This window comes from Callospermophilus lateralis, chromosome 9 (genome assembly GCF_048772815.1).
Source record: "Callospermophilus lateralis isolate mCalLat2 chromosome 9, mCalLat2.hap1, whole genome shotgun sequence".
NCBI classification, from domain to species: Eukaryota; Metazoa; Chordata; class Mammalia; order Rodentia; family Sciuridae; genus Callospermophilus; species Callospermophilus lateralis.
The window spans coordinates 14,666,685-14,693,431 of NC_135313.1; the positions used below are offsets into that span (position 1 = coordinate 14,666,685).

General features: G+C 34.2%; 1 protein-coding gene across 2 annotated transcripts in view; it reads right to left on the reverse strand.

The window, feature by feature from the left end:
• Nucleotides 1-3,581: 3,581 nt before the first annotated feature.
• The window catches only part of Acsl3 (acyl-CoA synthetase long chain family member 3), a 66,036-nt gene continuing 42,870 nt past the window's right edge, over nt 3,582-26,747 (reverse strand). For both annotated transcript variants that reach the window (XM_076865601.2, XM_076865600.2), the window contains 13 exons: nt 23,037-23,214; nt 21,918-22,027; nt 20,958-21,096; nt 19,851-20,001; nt 18,492-18,615; nt 18,185-18,256; nt 16,579-16,718; nt 15,137-15,309; nt 13,874-13,948; nt 12,666-12,857; nt 11,250-11,364; nt 9,478-9,635; nt 3,582-4,567 (listed from right to left, as the gene is read on the reverse strand). In XM_076865601.2, coding sequence (XP_076721716.2) covers nt 4,410-4,567; nt 9,478-9,635; nt 11,250-11,364; nt 12,666-12,857; nt 13,874-13,948; nt 15,137-15,309; nt 16,579-16,718; nt 18,185-18,256; nt 18,492-18,615; nt 19,851-20,001; nt 20,958-21,096; nt 21,918-22,027; nt 23,037-23,214 — 1,785 coding nt within the window. In that variant the 3' untranslated portion in view covers nt 3,582-4,409. The remainder of the gene's footprint in view (nt 4,568-9,477; nt 9,636-11,249; nt 11,365-12,665; nt 12,858-13,873; nt 13,949-15,136; nt 15,310-16,578; nt 16,719-18,184; nt 18,257-18,491; nt 18,616-19,850; nt 20,002-20,957; nt 21,097-21,917; nt 22,028-23,036; nt 23,215-26,747) is intronic.

Genomic DNA, 26,747 nt, shown 5'->3' on the forward strand with positions numbered 1-26,747 from the left:
AGGGCTAATATAAAAAGGAATCACCAAATGCAAGAAGTCGCTTCTGGATTCATCCACAATCCTTATTCAAAGGATTGTCACTAATTAAGGACATCAGTGGGGAAGGGTTTGCTGAAAAATGTTCTGAATAAAAGTCTGAATTAGAAAAAGGCATGATATTAGAGGCACATACATGCATTGTCACTATAATTTGGTTAACATTTTAATTCACTCAACAGTTCTGAACGCCTGCTATGGGTCAGGCACCACGTTATGGCACTGGGTTTACAGAGGGAGTCTGAAATGGACAGGCGTTTTTAGCCTGCACGGAGCATGTGGACTGACCAGCAGGGAACCAGAGCTTGTTCTTTTCCTTCTCAGACTATGCATTTTATTATTTAAATCAAGCTATCTGTTGGTCCACAGCCTGTTCTTTAGGCTCATGTGTTGAAGGACTGGCCCCAGCTGATAGTGGTAGTGGGACTTAATTTAGCAGATGGGGCTGGTGGAAGGAGATTAGGTCACTGGTGGCATGCCCTTGCGGGGACACTGGAACTTGGGCCCTAGGGCCAGTCGAGGTGAGCAACTTCACTCCACAAGCTCCCTCACCATGCGCTGCCTCGTCTCACTTGAGCATAGAGCCAGGTGAGGTGGGCTGAGGCCTCTGAAATCACAAGCCAAAATAAACTTTTCCCCTTCGAATTGTGTCACCTCGATGGAAAGTTAACTGAATCTAGATCCAGAAAACAGATTTACCTCATATTTGATGAGTATATTTGATCACAGAGTATTAAGCAACCAGTGTTTTAAAATAGAGCCAAGTGAATGAACAGAAAATTTGACACAATTGTTAATACAAAAAACAAAACATACAAAACACATTGAAACTTCCAGATGCTTACAAAAAATTAACTGGGTTTGCTGCAGGACTACACAAAAAGGCATACTTTTATAAAAAGTATGTTACCATCAAGTTACACAGGCTGTTTCCCCTGACTGGCAGGGAGGGGTTAGCTTCTCAGATCATGGCATAAATTTTTTCCTCCCCATTCACAGGAGTAAATGATGTCACAAAAGGTGGGCATTTTATTGCTGGCACACTTCTCTACCCCACAAGTTTTAACACTAAGTTTACTTCCAATCTCTATTTTCACCCGCACTGACTTTTACCTGCTGACAGCATGAACCCAACACCAAAAGGGAAGGCTGGCCAGTTAGAAGGGGTAGGGCAAGGCACAAGAATCCTAGGAAACAAAGAACTGAACTTCTAGAAATAAAAATGTCCCCTCAGATGGGTGGGTAGGCCAGGAAAGAAAATTCCCCAAACTTCTTTTTCAGCAAGTATTTCAGGAAGGTCAACTCAAGTTTGAATTTTAAAGGAAGAGCTTTTCTTTTTCTTCAACATTTTTTAAATACTGAAGCTTTAATATCAGAAACTTTAACTTTTTATACATCTTTATTCTTCAAATTTCATGTCAAGTTACAAATAAATAGTCCATACCAATATAGCTATGGAGCTTCTTTATGATGCACTTTCTTAGGCAGAAAACACCAGTAACTAAAAATACATTGGAAATGAACTCAGAGTGAATAACAAGTATAGAAAGGATGCATTACATTTCAGTGTGGTCCAGTATGTACACTGTTTAAAAGTGGATCCCCCTTTAAAACATCACAGGTGTACATAAATTGTCTTACAAAAGGAATCCACACATCAGATTTTTTCCAAAAAAGTTTTAAAGTTGTATCATAGGGACTAATTGTTTAAAAACCTGTAAAACCTTGAGTATGTTAGTAGCAAACAAAGTTATTCCCAGTTCATTCATTTTTAAACATGGCTGAAAATTTACAAGAATAGAGAACATCATGGATATCAACTCCACGACTTAAAAACAAGATAGTATTTAAAAAGCAGATATCACTTCCAGTTTTATTGTCTGTTAAATAACAACAACAAAAAAAACTAATTAAATTTGTTAAGAAAAAAATGCCATCGGGGGCATGGGGTGGGGAGGTGGCCACCAGTCTAGTGTGCTGTAAACTGCTAAACTTACTGGACTGAAACGTCTATAGATTCTTCATATAGTTTATTTCCAGAAAACAATAGTTCTGAAGCAACATTCTTCTAGGATTCATACTGTATTTTTATATATGCATATAAATTTAGCAGTTTATTTGAAATTCCTTAAAGTTCTCCTCCTCAAACATCAACTGGTCATACCAGTCTTTCTCATAATTGTTGAATGGATGTGGTTTTTGTTTTTTCTCCGTGAAAGGGAGTATTGAAAGAATTGGATTTTTCAAGTCACTAAAGATGGTTTGGGTTAGAGAATAATTTGTTTGAAAGGGGATTCTACTTCCTGTTCTCCTGTGACATCTGACCCTGCTATCTGACATTTTTAAGACTGAATTATAAACGTTAATCATGAGAAAATAAATGGAACTTGATATGGATTAAAACAGCCTCATTAGATGTTTCTGAAAAGAAACAATTTTTATTCTGAATCGGTGATAAGCTACCTATTCAACTGGTATTATTTCATGTCAATGAATATCGTTCCTTTAAAGTATTAAAGCTTTCATTCTAAGTAAATACAACCTTTTAATCATTTGAACAATCATTATTCTAAAGACAAAGCATCAGGAACAAATGTTTCTATCTACCCTGGACTAATGTTTAGATCACAGCATCCTGATACAGAGAAGTTCCATGTATTTTTTTTTCATATTTTTAATTTTTTGGCATTTTCCTAAACATTATTAAAATTTAAACTATGACAAGAAAAAAAGCATCCAAAACACAATACAATAACACAACAATACGAGAAAAGTTAAAAACAAAACAGTGTATTGCAATGTCTCCAGATACATTTTTTATGTAACCCAAAACCACCAGGTCTTAGCTGCTTTCAACATTCCCACTACTGGATGAACAGATTTATGTTCATATTTTTTTTTCTTTCTTTCCTTTTTTGCCTTTTATTGCCTAAAGTAACAGAATCAAGAAAATAGCTAGTCTGACATGAAAAATGCGGTGCCTGTGACTTTTTAAATCCTAATTTAAGCATATCTTAAATGATGCAATATTATTTATATCTAGAATTAATAAGACAAGCAATACATATGAAAGACTTACTACGTAACATATAAGCAATGTTTTAATCACGGCTTCTACACTGACATGAAAATCTACAAATCAAATATTAAATCTCCTCATTATAAAGCTAAATTCTCTTGTATCCAAAATTTCTCTTCGTGAGAATGCTACTAGAAGCAGCATTCTAAATTACTTCATTTTCTAGTATAGAAAGAAAAGGTGCTTTTTAATATAAGCTACCACCCCTGAATATATCTCTTTCTCTCCCTCTCCCCCCTCCCTCTCTCTCTCTCTCTCTCTCTCTCACACACACACACACACACACACACACACCAGTGCAAACTACTCTAAAAAATTCTAATTTTAGAAAATTAAGTATTAAAAGTGGAAGAGTTTGGGGTAGAATAATTTCCACAACTGATGTGTTCATACAGACAAGTAAATGTACATATGATTAAATAAAGAATAACTTTTTATACTTTGTTCTTAAAATTCTACCCTATCTTTCAGAATTACTCCGATTTAATTTTGGATATTTTCTTAATTTCAACAGCTAAACAGAAAACAGCAAACATCTTGAGAGTGACCTACTGGGACCAATCACCAACTGGTGCGGCACTGGCTATTCTGTCCCCTGTACTGTTAAATCCATCCCTTCTCCGCTATCTGTGTCATGCAACACCAACCAAACTACATTTTTTCCTAATAAAAAACAAATATATAAAGAAGACACTGTCAGGCATATATTCACAAGTTCTCAATTTCTTAAAACATAAGTATGGGTATATTTATTTCTCTCAAATGCATACAAGACAATAATTACACAGCAACAAATCTTTTGTTCAACAATGATTTGATTCATAGCATTTGAAATTTACATAATTTCACAATGATACCCTTGTATTTTTAAATACAATAAGTAAAAAAGCCCCCCCGCAATAACCAATTCTTATTATTTCCTATTTATCCTTCTATACATCCAAACTTTAAAAAGTTACAAACTGAACATTATACAGAACATATAAATCATGTTTAAAAACTTGAGGTTTTTAAAATCACTTCTTCCCCAATCTGATCAGAAAAATTCTCCTACTGACAAGTACAATTGTAGGTGGTAAACTGGAGGAGGGAGAAAGAAAGAAGAGACAGACACAAGTTTGCTGTCTTAACATTTTACTAATCTTGTCAGTTAAAAAATGGTGATGTCATGAGAAAGAACAGTTTAGGCTTAATATGAGGAATGGAGTTTGCCTCACAACTTGAGACAGGCATTTCAAGTATTTTCCTATTTGATCTGAGCTCACTGTAGCAAACTGACGCCAAAAGGGAATAATTACTTTCTTCCATACATTCGTTCAATGTCCGCCTGGTAATGTGTTTTAAGCTCTTTGCGTTTCAACTTGAAGGCATCTGTCACCAAACCCGTTTCAGGGGTCCATGGTTCAGGGCTCAAACGAATTTTTACTGGAATTTCAAATTTTTCCAGACTCGCTGAGATGATGAAGGAAAAAAAAAAAAAAGGCATTAAAGCTGTATAATTAAAGTTCTTAACAAATAGTATAACTTCCCCAGTGGGGTACCCACCAAAATGCCCAACCATTTAGCCCATGAAACTTTGTTGTGGAGAATGCAGGAGGTGGGACCCGAGCCCAAGGGAGTGGGTGCTTGAGTATCTGTCTTGGGGAACTCCATCCTGTCTCCAAACCCTTGTCTCCCTTCCCTCTGCGTTTCCCAGTTGGCATGAGATGCACAATTTTCCTTCACCACACCCTTCTGCATGATGTTCTGCTTCATCACAAACCCAAAGGAAAAGGAGCTGGCTAACAATGGACTAAAACTATAAGCCAAAATAAATCTTTCCCCCTTTAAAATTGTTATTCTCAGGTATTTTTTCACAGCGACAAAAAGCTAACTAGCAAATACACAAACACAATTTTAAAAAGAGGTGATATGAACCCCATGGTGCATACCCTGGCAATTCAGGAGGCTGAGACAGGAGGATCTTAAGTTAGGGGCCAGCCTCAGCAACTTAGCGAGACACTCTCAAAATTTTAAAAAAGGGCTGAGGATTTAGTTCAGTGGTAAAGCTCTCCTAGGTTAAATCCCTAGCACCAAAAAAAAAAAAAAAAAAGTGAGTAGTATTTAAGTAACAACATCAAGGGAGAAGCAGGAATATAAAATAGAGTTTTATAATATTGGAGGTAAGTTAATATCAACATAGTTCAAGACATTTTAAGTAACTGCACTGGAAAAGAAAACAACAGAAGAAGACAGAAAAGGTAAATGTTATAAGACATACAGAACACAGATAACAAAATAGCAACAGTTAAGTCTGCTCAGATCAGTAATTACCCTTAATCTAAATATATTAAATGTCCAATTGAAGACATGCAATCACCAGATGGATCTCTCTCTCTCTCTCTCTCTCTCTCTCTCTCTCTCTCTCTCACACACACACACACACACACACACACACACACACTCAAAAGCTGTCAATAAGAAACTTACTTTAACTGCAAACACAAACCTGGGCTATAAAATGAAAGGATATAGAAAGATACATGATGGAAATAGGACCTGAAAAGCAAAGGGATGGCCATACTTACATCAGATAAAATAGACTGAGATAACACTAAGAGCCAAAGGGCATTATATAATGATAAAACGGTCAGTTCTCAAAGGAAGATGTAAGAAATGTATATTCTTCTCAATTATACATGAAACACTCTTTAAGACAACCACAGGTTAGGCCACAAAACAAGTCTTAACAGATTTAAGATGACTGAAATTATATAAAACATCTTGTCCAACCACAATGAAATGAAATTAGAAATCAACAGCAGTTGGAAAAATATATAACTATATGGAAATTTAAAAAAGAATCTCAAATCAACCACCTGACTTTAAAACTCAAAGAACTACAAAAAAAAAGAACCTAAAAACTAAAATGCAATTCAAAATCACAATACCCTGTCCTCCCTATTAGACTGGCAAGTATTAGTGAGGATGTGAAGAAAGGGAGATCTTATACACATTGTCAGGAATGTAAATTAGTAGTCATGATCAGATGCTTCAAAAAAATTAAAATAAAACTACCATATGATCAACAATCCCATTTCTAGATATAGTTCCAAAAAAATTCAAGGAGATATTTGAAAATCCATTTTCATCACTCTATTATTCACAATAAGCCAAGAGGTGGACGTAACCCAAATATCCACTGAGAGATGAATGAATGGATAAGGAAAAATGTAGTATATACACACAATGGAACATGATAAGCCTTACAAAGGAGGGAAATCCTGCTCCATGCCATTACATGGATAAATCTTGAAGACATCCTGCCAAGCAGAATAAGCCAGAAGCCAAAGAACAAATAGTCTTCAATTCCATTCATGAAAGTCAAGTAGCCAAAATTATAAAAACAGAAAATAGGAAGGTGGTTGCCAAGGGCAGGGGAAGGATAAAAGGAGAATCAATGCTTAGTGTGTACAACGTACCAGTTATGCAAGAAAGTTCTAGAGATCTGTTGCACAATAATATAAATATATTTAGCATTACAGAATTCTACACTTAAAAACTGGTTAAGATGGCCCAAAAAACCAAAGGCCAACATTTTCTCTGATAAGCAGATGCTAATCCATAATGTGGAGTGGTTGGGTGGGGAAGAATGAAGGAACTTTGGATTGTAGGGAGGGCAGCAGGAGGTGTGGGGATAAGAAGGGTGGTGGAATGAGACAGACATTAACACCCTATATACATGTATAATTACACTACTGGGGTGATCTACACCATGTTCCGCCAGAGGAAGGAGAAGATGGGCTCCATTTGTGTACAATGTGTCAAAATGCAGTCTACTGTCATGTATAAGTAATTAGAACAAATAAAAAAATAAAATTTTAAAAAAAGGGTTAAAATGGAAATTCAATATTATGATTTTCACTATAAATTTGAAAAAATAAATGTGCTAATAAATTAAGGGCACAAGATGCCTTACAAGTAAAAAAACATCTATTAACTCTAGTTGTAAAAGTAAACATGGAGACAGAACACAAGTTTTGACTCTTCAAAGATTAAAAGTATTTCAGGAGATGTTTCCAAGAGGAAATAAAAACACATGAGCAAAATCAGGAAGGCACATATCATTAAGACGGAATGGACAGAGTCTGATACTACTGAGATATGGGGAGACTATAAAGTAATTGCTGGATTATTATTATTTTTTTTTTTTTTAATTTCGAACCAGTCAGCATTCTCCTCTAGGAACCAACTTAAAATTATCTTCTTCAGCAGGTACTCACACCACCTGAACCAGTGCTTTAAAAAAAAAAAAAAAAAAAATCACACACGGCAAGACTGCAGGGCAGGCTGGAGAAATGAGAACTCTCAACAGCTATTTCTCCCTCATTATGAATATTTTTACTCCCTTATCTATAACATGCTTGAATAAAGTCACAGCACATAAGTTACAGGCTACCAAAGGACATGACTAAAAATCATCCCAGGAATTTGCATCCTCCTCTGGGAAAGGATTAGTGTTTTGGGTTATAAGCAGGATAATTGTATCCTATTAGACAAAAGTCTTAAACTTTTGTTATTGCCTTTATTTGGAAACTGTGATTTAAATAGATTCCTATTAATGCTTTGTGATGTTCATTTTTATGTTTCAACTGCCTACAATAAAGTGCCTGGTTATTCAATTAAACATTAATCTAGGGGATGGTGTGAGGATATTTCTTATAGAATAAACAATCTTACTGGGCCTGATTCAATCAGTTTGATGGGCCTTAAGAGCAGAAATGAGACTGATCATCAACTTGCATTTAGAATATGTAAAAGATCCATACTAAATCAGTACTAAAAAGACAAATAGTACCATTAAAAAAAAGGGAGACAAGATCTGAATAAACACCTTCCAAAGAAGATATACATCAATAATCACATTAAAAGATACTTGACATTACCCATCAGAGAAATGCCAAACCATAAGAAGATAACACTTAGGATAGCTAGCATTAAAAGAACAAATGATAGCAAGTGTTGATGAGAATGTAGAAAAATTATAACCCTGATAAGCCCACTTGGGAATGTAAAATAGTAGCAACATATTGGAAAATACTGGAAAAAATATTTTAGAAAATAGTTTTGACTCTTCTATTATTCAAAACAGTTTAAATATAAAGTTAACAAATGTCAAATCAATTCCACTCATAGGAATCTATCCAAGAGAAACAGACACATGTTCATACAAAAGCTTGAACCTGCATGTTCATAGCAGCATTTCTCACATCAGCCCAGAGTGGAAACAAAAGAAATGTCTATCAATTGATGAATGTATTAAACAAAATTCGGCATATATCCACTTATATAATACAAACATAACAAATATTTATATGACATATAACATTTACGTAATATGTTATATATCTACATATTTATATCAATAAAAGGGAATTAAGTATCATTGATACATACTATAAGGGAGAATGACTGTTAATGGGTATGGGGTCTCTGTGGGGTAATAACAATGTTGTGAAATTGATTATGGTAATGGTTCTACAACTTGATGAATAAACTAAAAAATATCTTATTACACATTAAATGGGTGAACTGTACGGCAGACTAATTATATTTCAAAAACGTTATTATATAAAAATAAGCAAAAGGTATATTATGCTTAGTTGTTAATGTTTGGATATTTCACTTTATTGGGAGATAATATAGGTTTTTAATGAACATCCATTAATTAATTAAATCAATTTAGCACTGATTCAAAGTTTTCCGCTACCTAAAAATTACTTTCAATCTTGATATACTCTTGAAATAAAGGGCCAGAATAACTACTCGTTTTGTCTCAATGCATATTTACATTTCTCATGATCTTACATAACATATTCAAATAAACTAAAAATGCATGTTTGTGTTACACTTAATGCTTAACTCAAAAGATACTGCTGTTTTTAACCAAATCAACAATTTAGTCTTGAACCAAAAAAAAAAAAAAAAGGAGACAGACAGTATAGGACATATCAATACAGTAAACTGCCAATACATTAACAATGTATACAATTCCAAAAGGAGTTTTAGACCTTGCACTGTGAGCTAGCATGCTTATGAAGCTCAGCAGAGCCTTGAAGAACAGCTAAGTGGAGAAAGGGCCTTCCAAGAGAACAAAGGCTACAATGATCACAACATTAAAGAGACATGTACATCAGTTTGGTAGGAGTGGATGATTTGTGTGTACACAGAGAGCTGAAATGGAAACTGATAAGTATATATTCTTCTATCTAGTAATAGTAGAAATAGTTTCTGAGCAGGACATGATGTACCCAAACTCTTATAACATGACAGATTAAACCGATAAGAACAGTTCTTAAGAATTAGTTTAACAAAACACTCACCTGAAATAGCAGCTTCTGAAAGCACTTTCAGGACCTCATTTTCCATTTCACTACTGTTACACAGCTCTTCCCAAGTCCCTTTAAGTCCTTTCTTTCGAGCTAGTTCTGTTAGTTCCTTTTGATTTGGCACAACAAATCCAATGACATAAGAATGGTAGCTGAAATACATAAAGGACAACAACCAAGAAACAAGATGGTATCATGAGTTAAGTGAAGTTACTGATACTTTGATATTTTATAACTAAATCTTTTGTTTTTTTTATTAAAATGCATGTACCAGTACATCTGTAACCCTAAGCAACTCAGGAGGCTAGGGCAAGAGGACCACAAGTTGGAGGCCAGTCTCAGCTACTCAGTAAAATTGTCTCAAGATAAAAAATAAAAAGGGGTAGGAGAGTAGCACAGTGGGAAAGCACCCCTGGGTTCAATCCCTAGTATCAAAACAAAACAAAAAAATGCATGTGCCATATTTGGTATGACATACTTTTTTCATGCAAGAGCCAGTTTTACTGTCTGATTTATAATATATTCTAGGGGAAAGTTTACTATTAAAAAGCTCAATCTGACATTGCATGATAAATTTCAAATATACATAACTAATATGAATAGTACTGGATATACCTTTTTGAAAAGAAAATTGCAAATAAATAATTTATCTTAAAAAAATCAGTATTTCATAGCAATAGGTAAAACAAATATAAAATCTGACATATATTAGGAATTGTATCTAAAAACATTTGGTGGCAAGTCAAAATAACATCATTACATTCATTTTCTCTTAGTATGAACATCTGTATTCACTGAGGAACTCTGAGTATGCTCAGAGGCAGAGATTTTTTTGAAGACTTTATAAAATAGTAACTGGAAGAATAGTAACAGCATCAAGAAGAGGAGAACAGTTGTGATAATTAAAGGTAAAATTTTGTGATATTTATAAGTAAAATCCAGAGCTGTAGTTTCACTAAAGAAAATACTAAATGGCTAATTAAATGGCAGAAGCATTTATAAATCAAAGTACAGCTTGCTCAGTCAGTCAAGTCTTTGCAAATATCCTTTGCAAACACTGTGAAAACAGAAACACTTTCTGTTCCAAGCATTTCAAATTAAGGGTATTCAACCTGAAATTCATCCTTAACTTGGGCTATAACCCCAAAGTCCATTTCTAAATTGGTTTTTCTGATACCCGATTTTCTTTTTCCAATTATGTCAACAGTTATACCCACAAAATATCTGATCATTATATCACCGGAGAATAATTATACTGTTATGAAAAATGCAATCAAGAGTTCTAATCTGAAATTCTAACACATTTTCCAAGAATGGAGATCTGAGATTTTAACTTTAAATCCCCTTTCCAGCTCTCTGCTATCATCTGGACCATGATGCTCAGCTGTAGGTGGGTCACTCCTGGCTCCACTGACAAGCCAGGGCCTAAGCAAGTTCGAGCTGAAAGCAGGGCACTAAGTACTAGCCAGAGGACCACTTGCTGACATTTCTTTACTCCTCTTTCCTCAGGCTGGTTCTGTGAAACTTCCCTAGGCAAAGAGACAGATAATTAGCAATATCTAAGCACCCATAAGAAAGGCTTTATTTTATTTTATGCTCTACCACATAGGATCAGCTATAGCTGTAAGGAGGAGACTGTTCCCAGAAATCACAGAGGAGGGGAAAGAGTTTTTAGAATAATTTTACAAAGAAGCCCATACAGGTTGAAAATGCTTGTGGCACACCCAGTGTTTTCAGTATAAATAGTACAAAGTCTACTTTCTTACCTGTTTGCATATGCACAAATGTTATCTATCAGTGGGAGATTCTTCAAAGCTGCCTCCACTTTCCCAAGAGAAACATATTCTCCTGCCTGCAGTTTTACAAGATCCTTTTTACGATCTGTGCAAAAGGGAAGGAAAAACAATGAGAATATTAATACATGTAAATACCTGCCACTCCCTGAATAATATGCTATCCAATTATTTAAAACTTTGCTAAATTAAACATTACCAGCTATACTATAATAAAATTAGGCTCCAACTTTTATAGAATTAAATATTCTTTTAAAGAAAAATAATTAACTTATATTTAAGGAACCCCATCATGAGGGCTTCAGGTGTATTCTGCTGAATGGGTATGTTCCTGGTCTTCATCAACACCAGGAAAAAGAAATGAAATGCCATCAGTAAGCTCTCATTCTGTCTGAAGAAAGGCATAACACAGAAACATAGTATGCCAACACAATAGGTAGTGCTAAGTGTCAAGTTTCTCCAACCTGTAGATTCAGGGTTATTTCTATAAGTGGAGTCTGAGCTAAGTCTGAAGGGAAGAGTGAGAAGCAGCCAAGTGGAACAGCACTGGCAAAGGCCAGAACCTGGTCAGCTTGTATTACTGCAGGATAGGGGAGAAGACAGGAAAAGAAAGAGGTAGGAGGTGAACAATGTTCATTTGTCAGAGGCACCCTGAACTGAACTTGGAGCAGCCACTGAAGGATTTTAAGCAAGAAAGTGATTTGGCAAGGTCTACGGTTAGTAACCATAGAGTATCAGTGAGAGGCATGAAGAAGGGTGGGGACATAAGCAAAGCAACAGAGAGGAACAGAGTGGCAGAACAGCCTGACCCATGAACATAGCAAGAGTGTACTTCTGAAGCACATCTCATAAGCTAACTCTGGGCTACGAAACAGGTATGGAAGCTGGTTAAAGGGAGAGTCTCACCTCCTTCAGGGCTTCTAGTTAGCATGACCAGCATAGTCATGAACACAAAAAGTCATGAACACAAAAAGCCGAGGAAGGTATTTTTCACACCATATGGGCCATAGCACTGGAGCTGTCAGGATTTCCTTCATTTAACTGGGCAAGGTAAGACTAGGTTCAGACAGGAAACCCCTGCCCAATAATCTATAGATGTCAAGTAAGTCACAAAAATGAGCATTCCCTACAGAAGCAGGACAGAATGGTAAAGTCACCTAAGAGTAACTAAAAACACCAATGCTGCAGCTTTTGAGACCTCAAAGTAAAACCTCATAAATCCTCAGTTCCTACTAAAAATGTTTATATATTCCAGAGATGGCATAGCAGACCACACCAACATTATATAAAAATATACCCCTGCACTGACGGCAACTTCTCTAAACCCAGCCCTCTAGCATAAGCCCATTTGAGAAACATTCACTATTAAAAAAATATCTGATGGCTCACCAATAATCTTCAAACAACCATCAGGGTCAAACTCTCCAATATCTCCAGTACAGAGCCACCTCTGCCCATTTTCATCTTCAAAGAAATCAGCTTTTGTTTTTGCTTCATTTTTGTAGTAACCCATTGTCACATTTTGGCCACCAATAAGAATTTCGCCCCTGGGGTGTGGTTTATCAGTATTAAAGTATCCACCTAACAGAATAATTTAAGAGTTAATTCACCATTTTTATCCTATATGTATCACATGAACATTTAACACTATCAGTTTCCTAATAGGAATATCTTATTTTAATCCAGAGTTTCCTAAAGGAAACAAGACAAACATAGAGATTGAATGAGGTGTATCAATATTATATTTCAGTTGCTTAACCCTAAGCATTTATGCTTTTAAGCTACTATTACAAGGGGAAAAAGAATGTAATTAATCTACTACATAAATTACAAATACTACACAAGTAAATTGTTTCTATAGTCTTAAATGTCATGCTAATAAAGCAATAAAAGTACTGTCATGAATTAAATAATAGAACAAATCCATGTATAAAACTAAATTACTATAGATGTGGAAGATTTATTCTTACAGAAACTTCAGACTGACTCAAAGCTTAATTCTATTGAACATTATCATTAATTCTGCTAAAAATAATTGGAGCCTTAGAACTGATTTATCTTTACTTTGAATATAAGAAAGGTACATCCCAATAAATCATAGGCAATTTTTACACTTTAATATGATCAAATAAATTTTTAAAAAGTGATTTGTATTTTCAAGAGCAAAAGCAACAAACAAACTTATGTGGATTAAAAGAAAATTTCCTTCTGACAAATTCTAAGTTGAAGTCCTCAGGGAAAAGAAAAAAAAAAAACACGTAAAACTCCTCAAAGGATTAATTTTATGATTCTGCTTCTATAAAATAATGTTATGATCACTCCTAATTTATTAACATGATGCATTTAGTACATTTCAAGTTTTTGCCATAATCTTACTTGTATTTATGTAATAATAAGCAAAATTAAAACATTTATAATTCTATAGAAACAAGCAAAATAAATGTATCTGACATTTCTGGATAAATATAACTATTATAAATAACAAAAAAGAGTACCTGTAGGTAATTTTATATTCTAAAATAAGAAAATGAAGTATGCTTCTAATTTCACAATTTAATCTTATAAAAATTAATGCTCTGGTTAAAATGGGTTATTACCTTCTTCCCAGTTCTTTAATTTGATTTCACAGCAAACTAATGGTGCTCCCACTCTGCCAGTATTGTAGTCCCACACTAAGATGCAAAGGGGAAAAAGTTATTTCAGAACAGTAGTTAATGAGTTGATTTTTATACATTATGAAAAATGAAAACTTAGACAGCCCTAGAGCATCCTGAACAGCAAAGCTGCAACTGCCAGCTGTGAGGCCAACACAGGGGTACTATTTGACCCACAGAGTGTTTTGCAAACTCCAAATTACTAGACACCATTATGAATTACTACAACAAATTTTCTCTATGAAAATCATCAAATATCAGAAATCAAAGACTGTTATTAATAACATATACTGATACTGATTAATAACACATTCAGCTTAAATCTTAAAAACAGAAATTAAGGATCCACAGAAGAAACCATATGAATGTATTTAGGACTATTTATTTCGTACAAATGATGTTTGTAAGTTACAAAAATATGTAAAATATAGAGAACACAACAAAGACACAGAAATATAAAAAATCAATGCAAAGTAGACCAGACATAAGAAAGCTGTAATAGAAGCTCTCGTGATAAAGAGGGGGAAAAACTGCTCAGTTAAGAGGTTTAGCCTCTATCACTATCTAGAAAATGCACAGTAGCTTCTTCTAGGAGTAGGATTCTCTGAAATGGGATTCGCCAGGAACCACTGAAGAGGTAGTAGAAGAGCCCCTCCTCAACCATGACACCATGATAAACTCTGGCACTGTATTATCTAGACCTGAATCTAATTTCTCTACATACTTAGGAAGACTCCCATAAACATTTCTGGAATTTGAGTCTTAATACACTTACCCAAACAACTAGGAAAAAAGAAGAAATTTAATAGAAAATTAAATTTCTTCTAGAAGAAATTAAAATTAAATTTAAATTAAAATTAAATTTCTTCTAGAAAGAAGAAATTTAATAACTGCTGTAAGAAAACTAATGTATACAATACAAGCAACATTTGTTACTAAATCTTCTTTTCCAGAATGTTGATCACTTTTTAATATTACACATCCTATAATTTAATATTAAAAATTCTTCTAAATGAATTATTGACTACTGATCCACATAATACATCCTAATAAACCAATAATAATAATCACAGTATCTGGAATTTACCATTATTCTGCTACACAAAAACCTTAATTTTCTTTCTTCTTTCATAAAATTAAAAAAGGCCTAAAGCTGTGCCCCAGCCTCCAATGGCACTCAGAGGACATTTCATGGATGACACTAACCTTCTGTAATTGTTCCAGCCCCAGTTGATTCAGTGAGTCCATATCCTTGACCAACAGGACAGCAAAAACAGATATTCATGAATCGCTGTGTGGTTGCAGAAAGCGGAGCACCGCCACACAATAAAAGGCGAATATTTCCACCTAGCAAGCCTCGAACTTTGTGGAAAACAAATCTAAAAAAAATTAATCAGAGAATCACAGGATTTTAAAGCTGAATGGAATTTTTTCAAATATTTAGATTAACCTCTCAATTTTGTTATATGAGATTTCAAAATTAAGTTACCTATCCAAATTCAGAAGATATCATGACTCACTATTAAATCTTTAGTATATCATCAACCAGGTAAAAAAGAATGGCTTCCTTTTAAGAAATTTTCAAGTAACATTTGAATTCAAAATTGCCAGATTTAATTTTATAAAGTAATGGAAATCCCTTATGGCCAGAGCAACTTATATCATTTTATACGTATGTGTGAAAATATCTATCATTGTTTACTATATATTAATACTAAACAATCTCACACCTTTATACAATTTATTAAAGGCAAACTAATTTTTTGCTTTAACTAAATTAGAATTTTATAATTCTATGATACAGCAATCTAACTTTTTTTAAAAAGTTCAGGATAATTGAAGTTTTAAAGTAGTTACTGCTTATTTAAAATCTGGCAAAGTATTTGGTATGAATAAAAAATGCAAACATTTTTTGATATGTTTCGAAAATGCACGTTAGAGATGGTTTACTACACCTCAGTCAAAAAATGGAGAAGAGGGAGACAGGGAGGTAGCTCAAAGTAGAGTGCTTGCCTTGGATGAGCAGCACCCTAGGTTCCATCCCCAGAAATGCATGGGGTGGGGATGGCAGACACTTTTTTGAAAAAGATTAAGACCAAGTGACAATTCATTTGAAAAAGAAAAGATAGATGAACAGACTTCCCATAGCAATTATTTTATCTCACTAAAAATAGGTAATTAAAGTAAGGCAGGGAAAAAACATAAAATTTTAAATAATGTGAAGCATCTTAAAACTGTATTTATATTCCCATAAAAAATAATTTGAATGTAATAGTTTCATATTCTGATTTCTAAACTATTTGATAAGAAATCATAAATCTACTGAATATAGGTGGGGGTAAAACTTGTCATTTAAAACTTTAAACATGAAATATTAATTATATTTAGTTATCACTTTATATTCATATTGAATTAAATTTTAAAACAAAAATATGATAAAACTTAAGCACAATATTAAATATAACAAAATTATAAGTGAAAAATTTCAAATTCTTATGCAGGTAAATTTTTAAATAGTTCTTTGACTTTTAAAAATAAATTTATTTCTCACAATTATCATATTAACAACCCTTCACTTACCAAAGGGAATAGGAAGGAAAGATAGAAAGAGGGTGAGAGGGATAGAGAGTAGATGGGCCTTTACTTACCTGTCACATAGTGGAGTACTATGCCCTTTGGAAATCTGTTCCATTTTGTAATTATAGGCCAGAATAAACAGATTCCGTTGAAAACTACTCATTTCATTTACTTTATTCATGACATTTTTGTATATCCGATCCATGATTTCCTACATGTATGAGTTAATAATGATATCATATCAGCTGCCTCATGTATTTACATAACCACCAATTGCTATTTCTATCAATATTAAAAGACATTTTCAAAGATGTATTCTATCAAGACAAGAATTTTAAATAGTCACAGTTAGCTTAAAAGTGAAATTTCTGCAGATAGTTTTTAATAGCAGAAATAGATACACAAATGAATAATAAGAAAAACAAATGCCTTAAGGCAGGAATATACCATTAGTGATTGTTTATATTGCTTTACTTATTTATCTTACTTATTCTTAACTAAAAACTAAATTTATAAAATAAATGAACAACTATTTGAAATATTTTTTAAAATCTCCTAAAATTATCACATAAACATCACCTATTTCATTCACAAAAGGATCATAGATAGCATTTTTTTGTTTTGTTCTTTGGTTTTTGGTTTTCTTTTTAATGCTGTACCCATGAAATTTCCCTTGTCTGAACTGCAATTTGCTTTAATAAAAAAATAATTTTTCCTTTACAATTTTAAGTTACATTAACTTCTAAGTGAACTAAGAATTTAAAGTAGGATACTACTTAGGAAACTGTAATTATATTCACACAATTTCCAAAACTACTAACCATTTTCATTTGATTTTGGAAGAACTATGTAATAATATTGTTCTGAGCATTCAAGTACCCAACACTTCAAAGCAAAATCAGAAAACTACATGAAGCCCACATGAGGAACAGACAGAAAGAAAATCGTTGCTGTCCCTTTTCTTATTCCCAGACCCATTCCACTCTCATATTATAATTGGATTCATGGCACTTCTCAGGTAATTCAAAGTTGGAACAGCTTCTCTGTCACTCTTTTTGGTAACTTGGTCAGACTTTCTGAGGACTCAGGAGGGAATATGTGTAGGTAAAAGTGGCCTACTTCAGTGGTAGAGCACTTGCCTGACGTGTGAGGCACTGGGTTTGATCCTCAGTACCACATAAAAATAAATAACAATAAAAGTACCATGTCTATCTCCAATAAAAAAATATTTAAAAAGAAAAAAAAAGTGGCCTTGTTCCTTCCTCCTATCTCCTACTGCACTTTACTTAAGGTTTCTACTACTCAGCAAATAGGTATCAGAAAAATGATTTTAACAAGAAGCTATTTAAGGGGCTGGGAGTACAGCGCTTGCCTAGCACGTTCAAAGCCCTGGGTTCAATCCTCAGCACCGCATAAAAATAAATAAAAAATAAAGTTTTCTTTTTTTTTTTTTTTAAAGAAGCTATTTAAGTAAATTAACTGACTATATCAGGTGGAAGCTGAAACTAAATTGAGTATTTAGTAAATAAAAAGATAAAGCAAGAGTAAGTATATCTATCATAACACTTAAGGCAATATTGATATTCGATATGGAATAAATCCTCCATAAGCTGCCTTGTCAAGTGGGGTTGCTGATAGTTCTTTAGAACTCAATATTAAATAATCATCAATTCTTACCGGGACAGCTGCCATCAGTGTTGGTTTCAACATAGATGTATCCCCTTTGCTTCCTTTTTTTATTTTTGAAGACTATGAAACAGAAAGAAAAAGTGATCCTTATTTTAAAAATTCAATGGAATTCTTAGATTTAAAAAGCCTATTGTAAATTTATCCTTTTAATGTACTTATATACTAAAGAGCAATTAAAAAGAGCTTATTTTTAAATGATTGTCATTCTTCTAATATAGTGTCAGTATACTGACAGGAAAAAATTGCAAAAAATTAATTTTTCTAGATAAGTATTTCAAGTTACAGACAGATTTACCTGATCTGCTAAAGTCTGTGGTGAAGAGTAGCCAATGCGGCAGCCGTGAGAAAGACAAACAAGCTCAGCACTTAATTCTAAAACATGGGCCAGGGGCAAATATCCAATGTATACATCTTCCTCTCTAAAAGAAAAGAGAGAGATAAAAAGCAAAGGTCAGGTGCATTCTCCCTGCCACAGAAGGCACATGGAAGGGCCATAAAGTATCAGTTTGGGCTTCCTGTTGTTAGAGGAAGAAAAAGAAACACGGAGACAGACAAACAGACATAGAATATTAAGAAAAAAGTACTACAGCCCAACCTAAAACTGAGGTGGTGGGTACCCTGGGCAGTGGCTATTTCCAGTCCTACTTGAAGGCACACACTGAGTGCTACAGACACAAAGTACTAAGGCATAGAAACGGGGGACAGAAGAACAGAAGAAATCCAAGGAGGAGATGGTCTTTAGTGGTTTGCCAACCCAAAGAACTCAAATAGATTTCACAAGTGTCTTCCAGGAATTTTACAGAAAACATGCCTATTCTGGGAGCTAGATATAACTAAGAATAATAATATCTTAACATGTAAGAAAATATGTACATACCTATGTGTATATTTTTCAAGAACTGCCCCCACAACTAAAATCTGAAGGGCAACTGAGGTAAAAATTATAAAGAAAACTGTTGCTCTTAATTCTTTTCCTGAAGTATATATATATATAAAAGAAAAATTTCTCTCCATCCCCAAGTTCAATCCCACAGTAACTCCATGTGTATGTGTGTGATTTCTATACATAATGGCATCAAAAATATCCATCCACTGCACCAGATCACTCATTACAATACTGATATCATCTAGGATGTTTCCTTTACGTCCCTCAAACTTCCATCCAGTGTCCTCCATCAGTCTCTTCCCACTTCATTATATCCTACCGTATGCCACTGGAGTCAGTCTTAAAAACATAAATCAGAGACTGTAAATACAGAAACTTAATAAATATTTCTGGGTTAGATTATCTACTCACCTAAATTGTATTTAGATATAAAAATCACTATGCTTGTAAGGCTCACCTAAATTGTATTTAGATATAAAAATGACTACGTATGTAGGGAGACAATACCAACTGATTAAAATAATTTAAACTAGGGAATTCACAATTATAAAATCAGATAAAATATGCACTTTAAAAACCTACAAATTACATTTCAAGCCTCATACAAGTAACTGTTTTATAACTGGTTTTAATAAACTTAAGGAAATGCCTACTGTGAATAGACTGAAGAAGCACTTTAACATACTAAATGACATACTAAAATGACACAAACATTATAACAACAGGTAAGAATACTGAACTACTCGGTGCTATTTCACTATGACATACCCCAGTTTGGGAATCCTTTTCGCCATCCCAGTTATACCAGCAATGATGTTACTGTGTGAAATCATGACTCCTTTTGGAAGTCCTGTGGATCCACTGGTATACATGATTACTGCAATATCTGAGGGCAATGGTTTGCAATAAGGTCTGTTTTCTGTATTGAAGGAAAAGAAAAAATGCATACTTTTAAGAAATTCAGCCACATCAAGTTTTTTTATAATCATTTATTTGTTAACACAATTACTCATACAGTGGCCAACATATAAAGGACATAAATTCTATTGGGACAGACAGGTTAGGTCCATAAAGAAAATAAAGACAAGGTGAGAAAATGACAGTAGATGCTATTTAGATGGATAGGTCAGAAAAAGCCTCTCTCCCAAGAGAGTGACCCTCTGTCTCACCAGTCACTACTTCTGCATCTGCCATTCACTCCTTCAGCTCACAGCATAATTATCTGCCACCATATCAAGACACTTCCCTTTGTAAGATGACATTTGCTAACTCTGATGGTCCTTGTCTCTGAACTTCAGAGGAAATAGTCCAAATATCCCAGGAGACTTTGCAACATCTCAAAACAACTGTAAATTCTCTAATTTTTTTAATGCTTATTTGAAAGTCCTAACTTCTAGATTTACCATTTCTAATTGTGCTTATCATTGGAGGAAAAAATCTGATCCCTCTAGAAGGTTAGAGTTGGAGCAGGAAGTAAAAGGAGGAGTTCTAGGTTTAGCCATCTGTTAATAACTTAACAGTGATGCACATGGGCAAACACAATGGCATCACTTTATAAAATTAACTTTAAACTCTCCAAAACTATCAGAAAAAGGAAACAAGAAAAATGAATGATGTAAGGGAAAAAGTTTTAAAATTCATTTCAATTAAGTACTACTTTCAGAATACCAATAAATTAATGTTGATGTTGGTGCTTTCCTTAAACTTTTCTTTTCAAAGGCAAGATAAAAAGTATTTCTAGAAGAGCCCACCTTCCCCAAATATGCCTAGACAAATGTGATTTTTGATCTAACCCGAGAATCAAATCTTTGGAGTAATTCTGGAGAATATGGTGATTGGAGACTGCATATAAGGAATGAGGGAAATGTGACATACCCATGCTGCCCTTTGCTCCAAGAGCCTGCACTGCAGCCATGGTGTGAACGATGACACCTTTGGGGAACTCGGACCAGGTCGGTGGCTTCCCATCAACAGTGATGATGTGCCGCAGGCGTGGGATCAAAGAAACTATATCCTGGAAAAACACATTTACCACATTCCTTATTCAAACAGTTCAGGATCCAATAAAAGAAGTTTACTATATTCAGTGACTTATTAATTTCTTGCCTCAAAAAAAGCAAGAGGGAGACGTGCACTAGCTAAAGATCTTTTTTTAGATCAATAAATACTGATCTAACTCACTACTGCATTGTACTAGATTTACAGTGTGTACCCTGTTCTTGGGTCAAATCCTAATCAACAAAGTTACTGCCTAACAAAATGGGCAGGTAAATACAGGATAAAGTTTCCAGAGGCAAAGCCAGAAAGGAGAAGGGTGCAGGAAGGAGCTGTAAGGAGAGGGTGTAGGAGGAGGAGGGGGATTTCACTTGTAAATTTATTTAAAAAGAGTATCTCAGATGTTGCTCTTTTTAGAGAAAGCTGTCTAGAAACTAAAGAAACCCTTTTCCGATTTTATTAAGAATCTCCCTTTTGGGCATATTTGTCCTAGAAATCATTATTACTCAGTGATTTAAACTCAGTGAATTACTGATTTTAAATATAGCCCTTCAAAATAACAAATTTATTTAAAATACACTAGAAAATAGAGGAGTATTATACAAGAAAAAGTTGTAGCCTCTTCAATTTAGATATAGGCCTATTAGCAATTTGTAACTCGGGTCTATCTGAATATATATGAAATCTAAGTTTTCTATTTCAAAGGAAAGGAATAAAATCTGATATTTTTAAAAGCTTGCAAAAATATTAAAAATGTTAAAAGATCAAAAAAGAACTAAGTTATCAATAATAAGGTTCATCATAGTAAAAATTTTGAAGTAAAGTAACTACAGTCCTCACCTTCAACTTTGTTTGTAAGAGCTCTTTACTAGTGATGATATTGGTCACCTCTGTTTCATTTAATCCATGAACAATGGCTGGACCTCCTAGGGTAGCATATAATGTAACAACTACAAGGAAAAAAAACACAAGAATCAGATATTCAAAACACCTCATGAACTACCAAATGCAAACAGCATCCCTGGAAATGGATGTCAGTCCCAAGGAGCTTTCTGAACACTAGATTATTAAATAAATAAGTCCATGAGAAATGGTGTTATGTTTCCTAAAATTATTTTGAAGTATTAATCAAATTTGAATTTTTATTTTGTTTCACCTACAGATATTACAATAACATGGATTTTTTTTACTTTCTGCCTAACTGAAAAACGTGAGACATAAAATGACTTCGAAAATAATTCTTTTAAAGCTTCTTAAAATAAACAATGCAAATCCAAACCTGTGAAAACAAAGACAATGCTTATTTAAAGAAAAATTGGAAGATTTTACAGCAAGAAATCTGGTGAAAAGTTTCTGTTCTGTTTCATCTAAAAGATGAAAGATTTCTGAACTATGCTTCCAGGACCATCTCATAGAATGACCATCATAGTTGCCGTCCAAATAACTACAACATTAAAATTACCAATCATGCAATTAAGCACCCTGAAGTCCACCAGTTTCAGCATGGACATGTTTTAGAGGTCAACTGTTGCTATTGACCGAAGTGGCATTAATGAAATGCCAGTAACTTCAACGGGGGCTCCTGAGAGAGGGCAGCAGAGCAATAAGCCCTAGGTATAGACGTAGTTCCCTAGACCCAGAAAGTCTCCTATTAACAGGTCCAAGTAGGGCTGGGAATGTGCCTCAGATGTAAGAGCATTTGGTTGGCACATGTAAGACATGGATGCAATTCCCAGCACCATACACCCACCCCCGCAAAGATTCAAGTCCCCTTACTACATTTGACAGGTACAATTTACTCCACAACTGATTCCTTTTCCAAGAGACCAAAAAATCCAAATCCTAACAAAGAGTTCTCCACTGATTGGATACAAGAATGCTAACCTCTTAATTTTAAAAATATCACCTCTTCCAAATTACAAAAGTTCACTCTTTCAGAAAACAAGAAAGCTTACTTACGCTGAAAATTATACATAAAACATGCCTGTGCAGCAATCATCCACTCGGCCCTGGTCTCACAGAAGATGGCGATATTGGTCTTTGCTTTCTGTCCCAACATCTGTAAGCCATTTCCAAAATTAAAGGCTCGGACAAAGACATCTTCATAGGACAGCCAATTATAATTTCCCAGAATAACCTAATAAACATCAAAAAAAGATACAAATAGCTTTTAATATAACCAAAATATTATTTACAGACAGAAGTCAGAATGTTTCAAATTTAATAACTAGCATATTACATCTGCATAAAACATTTTGCCCAATAAAAAGCTAGAAATTGAGTTTCAAGTGAAAAATCTATTTTAAAAATCAGCTATTTTGTGATATCTTCTAAAACAACTCAAATCCTATTCTAAATCTTTAACTGTGACAGAATTTTTTTTTTTTAAATGGGGGAGTACTTTTTGTTTTCAAAAATATCCAGTTTGATGGAATTTTATAGGTCAATTTCTTGGCCATCTACTAATAATTCACTTGCAGATTTCCTTTACTTAAATGATTTAGCTGTTAATTTAATGTCTGGCCTGGTACTAAGTACTACTAATGCCAAAATTTGACTTTCTTTCCCTTAGGAACATCTTTATTTCAATACTAAATGATACAACATGACCCATAAATAGAAATTGGTCCTGCTCCCCCAAAGTAATAGAAATATTTATGGCTGTTCAATTTGAATTGCTGTATACAGAATAAATAAGTCTTGATTCTAGCCTTTCGTCCGTGTTTATAGCATGAGTGCAGGTAATAATGAAGTTTGAGTTAGAAATAATGTCCTTTAAAGCTAGTTAACATATTTTTGTCTTTAGGAATTTTCTTTAGATAAGACCATAAATTCCCCTTCACAAGTAAAGACTCAATAAAAAGCCGACTCTGCAGAAGTATGCTAGCTCCCAAATACAGCTTTAGTAATTTGCATCTAAACACCTTCAAAAACATCTGACTATATTCATTTTTTAAAATGCAAAAAATAGTCAAGAAATTTCCAGACAAGGTGGGATGAAAACAAAAAGGACAAATGCTGCCCTCTAGTGTCCTATTTAATGAATGTTTTAATAAATAAAATTTTTATTTTGATGAATAAAGTAATTGTACTTAAGATGGTACTTACTTAACTGTAATGGTCCCAAACTCTCACCCTGCTTTGCACCCCTATGAAATGCTCAGCACAGGGAGCTCCAATGACTTCAAAAGGAGCTCTGCAGGTGTGAGAAGACAGTTGAGAAATGGGCCAAAATGCACAAAAACTGCATTATAATTATTAAGAATTGTATAATCCGAAATATAAGACTGAGTGACTTTCAAAAGAGTCCAGAATCTAAATGACAAGCTTTCTAATTTCAAAGAATATGTGTGTTCTGAAAAGGTATTAGATATATAATTAAAATATGTAAACTCATGTGATTTCACCATGTGGCAAAGAAATCAAATCAAATTTAATTCAAGGGTTTCCTTATATAGAGAAAACATAAGTTAAAATCTTTGCAGATTTTGGGGCTGGGGATGTGGCTCAAGCGGTAGCGCGCTCGCCTGGCATGTGTGCGGACCAGGTTGGATCCTCAGCACCACATACAAAGATGTTGTGTCTGCCGAAAACTAAAAAAAAAAAAAAAAATACATATATATATATAGATATATATCTATTAATTCTCTCTCTCTCTCTCTAAAAAAAAAAATCTTTGCAGATTTAAACATAAAGTGAATTCTTTAAACCACTGAGTCTTCTAGTAATTATATTTCTCATAAAGATTGCATTAAGATAACAATAGTCACTCCTTAATTTTATCTGACTTGCTCTGAAAATTTTCTAATCCTAACTCTGTACTGTTGTCTCTATGGTTAGCCCAACCCTAGACTAAACTAATTAAGTTATTCTGCTTTTGTTGTTAAATACTGCTGCAGGAAAAAAGAAATCACCTTATTAAATATAGCACACAGATCTCTGCAGCTCACAATCATATTATTTATTCTACCCTAGTATATTCATTTTCTCACCCTCTGAAATATCTTTGAAACCTTCTGTTTACTTCCTCCCTTTCATAAATCCATCTGGTCACCCTGTCTCATATTTCACTGAGCAATTAAACAGAAATTTCCTAAGCTTCCTATCATTAAATTTAATAACCTACATTGATCTATACTTATACTCTGTAGTCCACATGGCTGAGTATTCCTGTCAAAAGCCAGATTCTGAAGAGTTTACTTCAAAGTCTTCAGAATTTTCATTTCCAGTCCAGACCCCTAACTTGGATACCCATTTTTTTTACATTCAAGTAGGCTATCTAACAGTCCCAGAAAACTCAGCAAGTTTTGAAAAGAAAGAAAAAAAAAAATTCTCATTCATTGTCCTCCCCGTTTTTTCTCTTGGTCATTCCTGTCAGTATTGTACCATCCCCTCAACTGCTCAACACAAAAATTAGGAGACACTCTCCATTACATTTATCTTCACAACTCATTTCTAAATCCACCTATAAGTTTTACCAACTCGATCTACAAAGTATGCTCAGAATCTAGTCATTTCTTTCCACCTCCATCCCTGTCACCCTGGTCCATCTTTCCCCTGAACTCCTACCAATTGGTCAAACTGCCCTCATTCTTATTCCCCTACAATCCACTTAAATGAGGTCACTCCCCTGTTTAACATTCTGCAGGTTTCCCCTTCCAGCAGCACTAGAGAAGAAACCAAACACCTTACCCTGGCCTGACAAGCAGTAGGGGATCTAGAAGTGACATGCCTCTTTGTATTCCTCTCAAATCCTCTTCCCTGACTACTTCCTATTAATTCACTTTGTCTTCTCTATTTTTCAGACTAGCTAGGCTAGGGCAAGACAGGTATGTAGGGCACTCCGAATCTAAATGCCTTCTTAAATTCTACACCCCAAAGACAGACCTCATTCAACTGAGTAGTGCCTCTGAGACACTACTCTACTCTATCCCACTACAAAGAACTTTCTTTACCCATATCTTTGAAAAGTTGGTTCTTTCTTGCTATTCAGGCCTCAGCTGAATCATAACATACTAAGATGGGCTGGTTTTCCTTGATCACCAATCCTCTTTATTTTTTTCACAAAAGATCACATTTCTGTTAACTTATTTATTGTCTCTTTTCCTCCCATGCAAATGTTAAGTACCAGAGAAGAGTAACCACCATAACTTGTTCACTATTGTTAGAGGCCCTCAACAATTATTTGATAAATATGGAATGGATAGTATAATTAAGTACAACTTCATTTTGAGCCCAAGGAAGTCTTATCTGTCTCCCCTCTGGCTGGCTGCCTCACTTTTTAAGACTGATTAAAAAAAAAAAAAGCCATGCCCATCTGAACATTTAACTACCATAGTTCTGTTGTCATCAACAATCACTTTCATTCTCTGCCTGTCACTTCTTAAATATTAAATATATACATGATGTAAATATGGTCAACTTTCCTCACAGCATGGTTATCTGAATGACTTGTCAGGGAATCTTTGAGCAATTATGTCATCAAAACTTAGGGAGGGGATTAAGATGACTCCAAAGATCACTTTCCTCTCTCACACTTGTCTATATTTCTATTTTATGAAAGGTATAACATATAACATCAATGTTATCATTCTGACTATAACTTCCCGGAATACATCAACTCAGTAATTTAGTTTTGTTCAGGAACCTATAGTCTTAGATGCTCTGACC